This window comes from Hemicordylus capensis, chromosome 4 (assembly GCF_027244095.1).
Source record: "Hemicordylus capensis ecotype Gifberg chromosome 4, rHemCap1.1.pri, whole genome shotgun sequence".
Lineage (NCBI taxonomy): Eukaryota > Metazoa > Chordata > Lepidosauria > Squamata > Cordylidae > Hemicordylus > Hemicordylus capensis.
In genome coordinates, this window is record NC_069660.1 from 34,427,441 (window position 1) to 34,439,680 (window position 12,240).

General features: G+C 45.9%; 1 protein-coding gene across 7 annotated transcripts in view; it reads left to right on the forward strand.

Annotated features, from left to right (window-relative positions):
* The window catches only part of CCN5 (cellular communication network factor 5), a 116,717-nt gene extending 104,713 nt beyond the window's left edge, over window positions 1-12,004 (forward strand). For 5 of the 7 annotated variants that reach the window (XM_053242862.1, XM_053242864.1, XM_053242865.1 and 2 more), the window contains 3 exons: window positions 2,794-3,045; window positions 6,370-6,572; window positions 11,535-12,004. In XM_053242862.1, the coding sequence (XP_053098837.1) occupies window positions 2,794-3,045; window positions 6,370-6,572; window positions 11,535-11,579 (500 nt within the window). In that variant the 3' untranslated portion in view covers window positions 11,580-12,004. Of the gene's footprint in view, window positions 1-2,793; window positions 3,046-6,369; window positions 6,573-11,353; window positions 11,425-11,465 lie in introns of those variants that run through there. The other 2 variants (XM_053242866.1, XM_053242868.1) reach the window with 2 other exon arrangements.
* Window positions 12,005-12,240: the final 236 nt, after the last annotated feature.

Genomic DNA, 12,240 nt, shown 5'->3' on the forward strand with positions numbered 1-12,240 from the left:
GACTGGATTTGGTACTTTGATTATTGCACCCTTTCCAAGGGTCTAGGATAACTATAGAAGAATTAAAGATATCATCATAGTATTCATGCTGTCCCGAGTAGTGTGGCCTTCTGTAGTTGATGTGTTGTAATTTTATTGGTGCTGAGATGGCGTTCTGGTTCTTTTAGTACTGCACCAAGGGCACCAACAACTATTGACACCACTATTGTTTTGTTGTTGTTATTAGTGATGTGCATGGACTAGTCCGGAGGCCATTCTGAAGGCCTCCGGACCGGTCCGGACATGAGGGCGGTCCAGCGGTCCGGCACTGGGGTGGGGGGGCTCTTTAAGGGCGGGGGAGGGTGTACTTACCCCTCCCGCCACGTTTCCCCCGCCAGCGCGTTAGTTTCGGAAAGCTTTTGGGGTGGCAGGATACCTCCCTGCCGCCCCTTCCCCCAATCATTGGCAAAAGGCTTCAAAAAGCCTTTTGCGCGTGCGCACGTTGCACACACACATCACGTCTCCGTGTCACGTGCGCGCGTGCGTCACTGAGACATGACTTGCGCATGTGCAAAAGGCTTTTTGAAGCCTTTTGCTGACGACGGGGAAGGGGTGGCAGGGAGGTATCCTGCCGCCCCAAGAGCTTTCCGAAACTAACGCGCCGGCGGGGGAAACGCAGCGGGAGGGGTAAGTACACCCTCCCCCGCCCTTAAAGAGCCCCCCACCCCAGTGCCGGACCGCAGCTCCGCGGTCTCATGCACATCCCTAGTTGTTATTATTGTTGTTGTTACACTATTTACACACAGAGCCAGGTCTCACGATCAGTGAGACCTAGTTTGTGCAGCAGAGCGGGGAGAGCAGGCTAAGCCCACTCTCCCCGCAGACGATCAGGGAGGGAGCTGATCCGGCCGCCCACACGATTGCCAGCTCCGTGACGGATCCAGTGGGGGCCGGGGGGAGCGGGGGCTAATTAGCCCCTGGAAGCTCCAGCATGCCCTGCATGAGCACGCAGGGCATGCTGGCAAGACCCCCAGAGCTGGGAGGCGGCTTTTCGCCTCCCCTCCGGGGGTTTCCTTGTGAGTAGCTGCAGCGCGGAGCCGCATTGCAGCTACTCACGATCTTGAAAACCGGGTTTGCGGAGTGCTCACTCTGCAAACCCGGTTTTAGGGGAGGGGTACTTAGGCGGGTTAACTGCCTGGAAGCCACCGGGCTCGCCTTTTGCATGGGCTCGCCTTTTGCACAATCAGACAAAATCGGCCTAGGCTCCCCTAGCTCGATTTTGCTTGATCATGGGAATAGCTCCACAGTCTACCAGATGTTATCGACTGCATTTGGTACTTTTATTACTACTACTACATTGGAAAGCCTTAAGGCAGGGGTTTTCAAACTAGGGTCTTCAGATATTGTTGGACTACACAGCTCCCATCATCCCCAGTCACAACAGGCCATTGTAGCTGGGGACAGTGGGAGTTGTAGTCCAACATCATCTGAAGACTCAAGTTTGAAATCCCCTGCCTTAATATAATGGGGAGATGCCATCTCAGTGGTAGAAAACATAATTTGTTTGCAGAAGGTCTCAGGTTCAGATAGAAGGATCAGGTAGCAGGTGATGGGGAAAACCTCTGCCGGAGAGCTAGACTGCCACTACAAGTCAGATCAGACCATACTGAGCTAAATAGACCAATAGTCTGACTCAGCATAAGGCAGCTCCACATGTTCTTATATTCTTTGGTCAAACCCACTCTGACCTGTTTGGATGCAAAGTAGATTCAAAAGTAAACAGAGCATAAGGTGTGGGTATATTCATGGATTTGGGTTCCACTCTAAATCTGGGTGTTTCTAAAGTGGCACTCCCCCTTCAAATGTTACAGATTGATTTCTCAGCTGAAGACTCTGACACAGCAAAAGAAAATAGCCAGATGGCAATACAACCTTTCTTTCAATCATGCACCTGTCTTCTGCTTTGGGGAATATTGTCTCCATGGGAATCCTTCACACAACAAGGATTATTCTCAGTACAGCAGCAAGCTACCTCCTGCTTGCTGTCGTGGTGGCAGAAGGCACTGGCACACAGCTGGGTTCTCCTGATCATCAGGTTTGTCTTTAGGACCAAAGCTCTGAATTTTGCATAATGGTTTTGGTGTTTAGGTTCAGTGTTCAGCTCCAAAAATATGTATTTATTGATTGATTAAAATATTTGTATCCTACCTTCTGTTTCAAAATCCAAGGCAGCGTATACATTTCACAAAATAAATTACCAAAAGGTTGTTTGTTTGTTTTTAAAAACCACACACAAGAAACACACCACAAAAAATCATAACTAATGAGTAAAAACCAAGCAAAAGCATGATCTGCAAGAAATTCAACTTTCCTCCCAAAGCCCTCTGGAATAGAACTGCTTTCACTTGGAGCCTGAAAGCCAGCAGAGTTGGAGCAGAAGGACAAAGTTTTGTGGAAAGAGAGTAATCCATGTCCTCAGTGCCACTGTTGAAAAGCCCCTGTTCTAACTACCCCCTGCAGTGGAGGGACACACAGCAGGCCCTAACCGTAATGTGCGGAAATGTTTATATAGGGAAAATCCCGGCCCTCAAGGGACCAGGTTTTAGATCACACCTCCTGGAATTTTTGTTTTGACTAGAAAAGAACAGATAGAAATAGACAGTCCATGCATAAAAGCTCGGAGCAAATTTCCATTTCAGCACATGGGATGTGTGATTAGGATTCCTCAATTAATATTAGGTGGGAGCTCACTCGCAGGTTGAATGAAATTTCATTTGTCCTCTTCTCTCTGATTATTCTGAATGTTGGCTACAGTCGAGGAGGGTGATGACAGCTGCGAAGCAAATGGCAAGATCTACCAGGATGGGGAAGTGTTCCAGCCAAGCTGTAAGCTTCAGTGCCGCTGCACAGGAGGAGGGTTCACGTGCATCCCCCTCTGCAGCGAGGACGTTCGCCTCCCCTCTCCAGACTGCCCTCATCCAAGACGTGTGGAGGTCCCAGGGAAGTGTTGCCAGGAGTGGATTTGTGAGAGGCAAGAGAGGCAGATCTTGCAGAATACCATGGCAGGTAACTCCCTCAGGCCTCAGCCTACTTTTGCAATTGCCATTTTGTTGTCTGAGCCACAATTACAGACTAAACACAAACTCTTTTCGGGCATTAATCTAGGGCTAAATGAACTCACGTGTGCTTATGTGTGGAATAGCATTAGGGTTGCCACATTTGTCAGAGAGAATTCCTGGACACAATAGTCAGAAGTCTGGGGGTGGGCAGATGAGAGTTTAAAAACCCTATTTTTTGACCAGGATCAGAAAGAATGCTTGATGGTCGAACTTGATGGCTGTTTTGTAGGGGCCGCTGTGGGCAGTTCGGTTCATATCTGAACTGGAACCGCTGAACGGAACCGCTGTGGGCAGTTCGGTTCATGTCTGAACTGGAGTCAAACCAAGCTGCCCTGTCCACAAGCCCGTTCATTAGAACCGAACAGCGGTTTGGTTCATGCCTTGAACCAGATCAAACCAGTTTAGCATGTTTGGGGATGCTGACTGGGGTTCCCCTGATGCTGTATCCCTTTACAAGCATTGGGGGAACCCTACTAGTTTGATCAAAGGCAGGCAGGTGGGAGGTCACCTGATGTGCCACAGCGGCAGCGTGGCTCCTTGGTGGTAGCTCCCCTAGGCCCCACTGGTTCTCCCCCCATCAGTGTCGGCTGTCGAGGAGCCAAACTGGGCCCCTGCTGACCCACATTGATAGGAGTAGTGCCGGCGAAACCTAGGGGAGCTGCAATCCGCCGCCGCTGAGGACCTGCGCTGCCACAGCACATCAGGTAACCTCCCACCTGCCCCTGCTCCCCTTTTTCAGACTAGTAGGGTTCCCCCAGTGCTTGTAAAGGAGAATCCTTATGGGATTCCCCTTTGCAAGCATCCCCAAACCAGGGAGAACCAGGGTGAACTGGGCCTGGTTCAGCTGGTTGAGCTCGGACCAGTCCCCCTTTTTGGAGGGTCAGTCTGGTTCGAGCTCAAACTGGTCAAACCGAGTCAGTTCGACTCGAACCCCAGCTGAAGTTGAACCAGTTTGCACACCCCTACTGTTTTGTGCATCATCCCCCCCCCCGTGTTGTTTGTACAGGAGAGGGTTAGAAGTTTGGGGAGCAGAAGCTGGGAGGTGGAGCTTCTGCAGAGCTTCATCTTTCGTATTGTTAACAATAAAGGGCAGTTGTCTTTTAAGACCTGTTGCTCCTTGCAATTCTTCCTGCTGCTCCACACAGGAGATACTTTCTGTTGGTTAAAAGGGGCTCTCACAAAACTGCAGGTGCCTAATCAGCAAATGAGTGTTCTAGAGAGAAGTGGGTCATCAACAATGCCACTAGAGAAAAGGAAGCTCTCTCTGTCCACATACTGCACAGCTAAGTCCAGAAGCTAACTTGCTCCGTCTAGAGTTGATCCAGAAAGGAGAGGAAGAGGTTTACTGAGCCATATAGGGAACCAAACTTGCCATTCGGCAGCCTGGGTAGGAATACGGGTCTTTTAAACATTGATACTGTGTAGCTACAATGCCTGGAGCGAAGCACCAGAAAAATGAAGTCCTTGAAAGCTTTTGCTACAATAAATGTGTTTGCCTTTAAGGTGCACCAGGATCCTGATTGTTTTTGCTGCAACAAGCTAACACAGCTATCCTTCTGAGAGTTGTTACTTTTGGCAAGGGAAAAAACACTCTCAAATTTCAGAAACAAAACTTGAGCAATTTTTGAAATGTGAACTGTTGAACTTGAAACTTGAATTGTTGCCGTATTTTGATTATGGGTGATATTTCAGTCCTTTTCAGCATCACAGCGGCAGGCATCTCCCACAGCTTACGCAGGTTCATTCAAATGTGTGTACAGAGCTCTTGTTCTAATGAGCTCGTGTAGATAAGGGGGAAAATCCACCTCCACAAAGTATTGGGGAGAAAATCCACCTCCACAAAGTATACCTAGGACTACCACCAGCGTTCCCTGTAACAGGGATTCCCAGATGTGGTTGATTGCAACTCCCATAACCCCCATCCACAGGCCATTGGCACTGGGGATGATGAGAGTTGTAGTCAACAACATCTGGGAACCCCTGCTACAGGGGACGCTGGTTTCCACATGCTCAGAATTGGACTGGGCAATCCAGGAATCGGACGTCCTGTCCAGGATGCAGAAAAAATGTCATCCTGGATGCCTTGGAATTTGAATGGGAAGATGGTTTTCATGAATTTTATTCTTCCCTCCCAATAAAGGTGTCTCCAGATTCTACAACTGTAACTGCAGTTATCTGGAACTCTAACAGTAACATCTCCTTTAATATTTTGTGTTGGGTTTAGATATCTTAATAGAATATGTGCACTTTGTGTAGACAGCACTCCTACTAAGTTGAATGTGATACAACTTAATACACCCCACTAATACCAGTCCTATTCTGCCATCAAAGCTGTAGGAATAAAGGGCAGATTTCATGCACACATGCACTACACACACATTTTCTTTTTAAAAACTAAAAAACCAAAAGCAGCATCAAGAGGCTGTGATTTTGAGCAGAGGGGTTGCTTAATTCTTTCCCTGCTTGATGTTCTTCCACTCAACCCCTCCTCAAGCTAGAAGGGTAAATGCTGAAAGTAAAGCAACTTAGGAATGAGTGATTTTGTGCATTGAAAAGCAGCTGATGGGGAAAGGCAAGTATCCTCCCTGCCCCCACTCCTCATCAACAGCCTCTTCACTCAGATCTTCAGACTCCCAATGCTGTTTTTTATTGGTGGTGGTGGGGGGAGCTGTTGGGTGTTCATTACAGGCATTCGGGTCTGACGTCTAGAATACTGCTAGGTCACACAGATGAACAACCATTGCACTGCAGATTTTAGGACCTCCGATCCCTGCGTTGCTCCTGAGGACAGGACAAGGTCCAATGGGCTGAAACAGCAAGAACGCAGATTTAGGCTAGACATTAGGAAGAACTTCCTAACTTAAAGAGCTATTTAATGGTGGAACAGTCTTCCTCGTGCAGAGGTGGGCTCTCCTTCTCTAGAGATCTTCAAACAGAGGTTGGGCAGCCCTCTGTCAGAGATGGTATAGCAGTTTCTTGCACTGAGTGGGGGTAGACTAGAAGACCTCTAAGACCCCTTCCAACGCTAACATTCTATGAGTTGATGATTATATGTTTCTGTGGCTAGAGAGAAAGACTTACAACTTGCAATGTGCATTTTGACTGCACATTCAAAAGAGTTTCTGCTTATAGAATCTAAGAATATGAATTTTGTATGGTCCTCCATCCTGCACCATTTTTAAACTTTTGACTTGGCTGAGGCCACAGCTCTGACTCTCCATAAAATTCTTTAATATCAGCTTTAAAATACTCCCCTCCCTCCCTCCCTCAGCACACAGGCAGCCTGGGATAGCATCGATAGCCATCCCCTATCCATGTGAAGCATGGAGCACTGCGTGGTCTGCCTGCTCAACTACGTGTGGCATAGGGATTTCAACGCGAGTGTCGAATCAGAATCCGTACTGCAGGCTTGAAACTCAGAGGCGCTTGTGCACCCACGGACCTTGCCAGGGTCTGTTTGGAATAGCCAGCATGGTAAGTAAGTGATGGACTTTGGCAAGATAAGAGAAACCTCCACCAGGAGTGATGATGGCAGTCGGGCAGGGGTGCTGTTAGGCATGGACTTTGTGGCCCAGGTCTCCTAGAGGGCCCCAAGATTTTCCCCAAAGGGAAAAGGGGTCCCTTTTATATTTCTGGAATAGCTTGGCCTAGATTTCTGAAGTTTGGCACAGATATAGGACAGGTTATCAAGACTCTGTGTATTGATTTTGAAGCATGTCAGTCAATCTGTTGATTTTTAATGATTTTTTGAATTTAAAAAAACTTCCCTAAGAGGTCCTATAACTGGCTTGTTTCATGGCATAAAATTACAAAAACTCCTGAAACATAGGCCCTTCCTTGGACTATATTCCACTCCCCATGTGGACTTATCTTCCCATTGCCTTCATAAAAAGGGTAAAAATCATCCCCTTTTATATTTCTAGAATGGCTTGGCCTAGAATTCTGAAATTGGGCTCAGATGCAGTACAGGTTATCAGGATTGTGTATTGATTTTCAAGTAGATCAGTCAATCCATTGATTTGCAATGGTTTTTTTGGGGGGGGGTTGTTGTTTAAAAACATCCAAATAAATTCTATAAGTGGCTTGTTTAATGGCAGAAAATTACAAAAACTTCTGGAACCGAAGCCCCGCCCTTCCTTGGACCATCATTCCACCCCCATGTGAAGGAATCTGCCCTTTGCTTTCATAAAGGCAACATCCCCCCGCCAACCCTTTACATTTCCAGAATGGCTGGGATTAGAGTTCTGAAACTGAGCACACATGTACTCCAAGATGGCAGGACTTTGTGCATTTTTAGTTCAAGGAAATTGGTCAATCCTGTGATTTTTAATGAATTTTTCCCTAATGCAGTAAAGCTGCCTGAAAGAATTGTCTCTATCCATAGAGTACTTCACCTCTAGTGAAAGTGGAACTGTTACATCTGAATAAACAAACATTTTTTTAAAAAAACAAATGCACTGTGCTCAAGTTGGTTTGTATCCAAAATAAGAAAATGAGAACTGTGAAGCAAGGGGCATGTGTTGTCGTTTAAATCCCATCCCCCACTTATGAATGAATGAATGAATACATTTCCAACCTGGTTTTATATTTGAACTGTGGAGCAAGGGACACGTGTTTTGTTCCAGTTAGTTTGTGAATTTATATATACGGAGAGGAAGCTTATTTTGCAGGGAGTGTACTGTAAGCTCATTAGGTCCAAGGTCCAAAATTACCTAGCTGCCACTCTGAGTTGGGGAAACAATAACAGCTGGTTTCCTTTAGTAACTGGCATTCCCAGGTAACTATAACTTTGCTGCTGCTGCTGCTGCTGCAGCAACAGAGAAGAGTAGGGATGTGCAAAATGTTTCAACATCAAAACATTTTGACATGAAATGGACTGTTTTGAGTGTTTCGCTCTTGAAACAAAAATGCCCTTAAAATAAAGGACCTGTTTCAAGCTCAGAAGAAAACAACCTCATTTCAATCTGAAATATTCTGACATTGTGAGCACTATTTTGGAGGCCAGTTTTCCCCTTGTTGGCTGGCATTCTGGCATTGGCTTCCGATTCTATGGGGGTTTGGGAGACAGGTTAAAGAATTGTTTTAAATTGCCTGCTTGCCTATTTCTTTTGTGGGTTGGGTCATCATGCCCTACCACCCATCATGCCCTACCACCCAACCCACTTTGGTGTCCCTAGGAGCTACCCATGGGGAACAATGGGGTGTTTCAATTTCCCCATTGTTTCCTATGTCTGAAACACTCAAAACGTTTCAAGTTTAGTTTCATTGAAACAACCAGGTCAACTGCTGTTTCAATGGAATGTTTGGGCCACCTGCATTTTGTTTCAAGTTTGAAACAAAACACAAAATCCATTTTGTGCCCATCTCTAGAGAAAAGATGGTCATATAAGTGCATGACATTCCATCTGCTTTTTAATGGAACAAATGTGCAGTTGCGCAAAAGTGGCCCTACACAAAACTTCGGAACTGGGCAAACACAGCGGTGCAATGGATGGCCCTTGAAAATAATTGCCGTCCATTGCACAACTGTATTTGCATGATCCTTGTGTTTTGTGCAAGAGCACTCTTGCGCAACTGAGCACATATTCCATTAAAAGTCGTCCAGTGGTTGACATACTGTGCAACAGTGCCTCAGTCTAGTAAAGTTGCATCTGTGCCAGTGCAAAAATTGCACACATTGTGTTACATGAGAGTAGGCTCATTATTTTCAGTGAAAACACAATATTACTAGACTAATATACTGTTGTACAGTATATCAGCCAGTCACTTTACTTGCTTAGGAAAAGTAGTAGTGAGAATGAAAGGCTATGGGGCAGTAAGGAGGGTTAGGGGAAAGGGGGCCAGTATTATATTTGTGAAAACAGTAACACGGAACAGACCTCTCCTAATTACTATTTATTTCATTGGAAAAGCCCAATCAATGAAACTTAGACTGGGTAAAAACAAAACAAAAAAACCAAGCAGAACTTATCTATAGACTGTCTCTAGTTTCTAGTCTATCTAGGCCAAGGACCTTTTGGGCCCCCGAGGAGATCACACAGGCTTCTGCTGCCAAACTAAAACAGGTTTCCCCCCAGTTCTCTCATATGGTCTTTCTCATCGTGAAGCTTTCTGGGCTTGCTTATACACAAGACAGCACTAATTACAAACTAACAAATATAAGAGGAACCCCAAAAGATGCTGCAGGAAAATGTATTATATACAAGAGTGATAAATCTTTGCCAGGACAGCTAAACATTGTTTTAAATGTAATAGAATATAATATAAATTATATTGACTGGCATGATGGGAAAAATACTCAAAGTAGTAGACCGTTTGAAATTAAAAGGACAAGTTAGGCATTGCCTAAGTTGTCCTTTTAATTTCAGTGGGACTACTTTGAGTAATTTTCCTCATCATGTCAGCAATTATATTTAAAAGGCACCCTTTAAAAGTAGAAATTCTCTTGTACTTAGCAGGGGCACAGCAACTGGAGCTATTCATACCCTCCAGTGGCTGTTGCTGGTATTTCCCTCTTGTTTCTTTTTAGATTCTAAGCCCTTTTGCCCACAGAACCACCACCACCCCACCACCCCGGATCTAGTGCAGCAGGGTGCAATTTGAATATTGCTTCTAGCAGCCTCCAAATGCCTATGACTGGCCTTGCGACATGTCTCACCCCTCCTTCCGACCTAAATTCTCCACGTACAAACCTATCTGTGTGCTTGAAAGCCAGATCTTGAGAAAGAAGTTCTCCTGCAGTCAGGCATAAATTGTTCCAACAAAATCAATACTTCCAATTCAGCTGCCAAGTTCTGTGAGCAGCTGAATCCCAAAATAAGAACAGACCCCTCCATGACCCAAAATACAGCTGTTTGATTTATTGACACAGCTTGCACTGAATGAACCGCCTGGCCGAATTTAAATGGGCTTACTTTGGGGCGGACTTCTTTGCTACTGGACTGAGGAGCCTCTGGCTAAACCTGGAGTGCTTCTTACTTGACAGTTTCCCTATAGGAAAGAAGTGTAAGGTCTGAAGTGCTGCATGGATGCTGGATGTGACTGTGGATGGCATACTTGCTGTGACAAAAGCCACTCGTGCTGCTCTTGAAGCATTGTGGTGCACGCATATTTTCCCAGGATGGCTCTTCCATGAGGCAAGCTGAGGTGGTTGTTACAGGCAATAGATTATTGGGGTGCCTGCAAAGTGCCAAGGTGCTCTCCTCACCTCGCTTTTATGACTAATAATAATAATAATAATAATAATAAATATAATTTTTGGCATTTGTTTGTTTGTAATATTTATATACAACTAATATTTATATACCTCTTTTCAACAAAAAGTTCCCAAAGTGGTGTGTGTGTGTGTGTGTGTGTGTGTGTGTGTGTGTGTATAGAGAGAGGCTCCTTGTCCCCAAAGGGCTCACAATCTAAAAAGAAACATAAGAGAGACACCAGAAACAGCCATGCTGGGGATGGAGAGGGCCACTTGCTCTCCCCCTGCTAAATAAAGAGAATCACCACTTTTAAAAGGTACGTCTTTGCTCAGTTAGCAGAGGTCCTTTTGTTTAATAAGCGGGGGGAGAGGAAGTGCACAAGGTGGGTCAGCATTTGGTGCCCTGCCTGAGTGACTGCCAAAGTCTTGAGCTGCCACTAGATTTCCCCCACACAGACAAGGTAGGACAGCGTTCTTCACTGCAAGGCGTGGGGGCCCATGGCAGCTCCCTGACTAATGGCTCAATGGACCCATGTGAGGTTCCAGCCAAGCTGAATACTCTGCACAGTCCCCTAGGAGCAAGTGGAGACTACCATTCCCACTATGTAGTGCTGCACTTTGCCCAGCTTTGGGGTGGGGGCTCCTTTAAGGGAAACGGAGCCTACTTGAGCCTCTGCATATCTTGGAAGGTGTGCATAGAGTGCTAGGAATAGTGGAGCCCTTCCCAGTGCTTTCTCCATAGAGCTATTAAGAGAGGGCCCCATCTCTCTTAAAAGGCCCCCCAGCACTGAAAAAGGCACCTTTTAACATGGTGATTTTCTTTATTTAATAGGGGGAGAGTAACTGGCCCTATTCACCCCCAGCACAGTACCTCCAGTGACAGTTGCTGGTGTCTGTTTCTTTTTAGATTGTGAGCTCTTTGGGGACAGGGATCCATCTTACTTGTTTGGTTGTTTGGTTGTTTGTTTGTTTGTTTGTTATTTCTCTATGTAAACTGCTTTGGAAACTTTTGTTGAAAAGCGATATATAAATATTTGTTGTTGTTCTTTGTTTGCTCAAGTGGCCCCCACTTCAAAAACGGCCTTTCAAAAGTAAGGTCTAGTTGGGCCTTACATCTCTGTCCAATTCCCGAGGATGTTGGAAAAGTGATACTGAGCACTCTGTCTCTGCAGAGAGGAAGAGGAAGCCGCTTGTAAACTGCTCTGCCCCATTCAGAAGTTGCTGTCCTGGCTTTATCCCAGCAGCTGGATCGTTATCAACCCAGGCTGCTCTTGTTTCTCTGGTGATGAGAGTCTTGCCTAGGAATGGAGAGGAGACAGGACTGTTAGCCATAGCTGGAAAGGAGTGAGAAAACTCAAGAGCAACTTCTCATCACAGCCGACATCCATCTTCCTCCTTGATTCCACTGCGGTTACGCCAGACAATGTTATCGTTCCGTGAGAAAAAACAGACCTTATGTTTTATACTGTGCAGTGCTGATGTGTTCCTTGCCAGCTTGTGGCTACTATTATAAATCCATCTGTTGGGGAAATGATGCTTTGCTGATACCGTAATTCATGGAACCCTGCCTTGCTATTTCCTCTACATTATCCCTCCAGCGAAGAATAATCCTGGTGACTGGGCAGGTGAGAGAGCCACCATTTTTCAAAATAGAGTCTTGCTAGAAATCAATAAATAAAATGCAACAACAAACCGCCTGAGGATGGATTGACCAGGGTCACTTCAGGGGACCCACAGCAGAGATAATGTTCAAAGGCAAACAGAAACTAGATGGACACAGCGTGCGTGCTTCTAACAGGACACATGCAGCAGCAGCAGCCCTCGCACTTCTGAAGCACAGGTGCTCTTGCACATGAGCACAGCTATTTTTCGTATCCTCCCCATGTTCCAGAAGTGCTCTGTTACAGCGGAAACATGTCCCTGGGGAACAGGGATGTGTTTCTATTC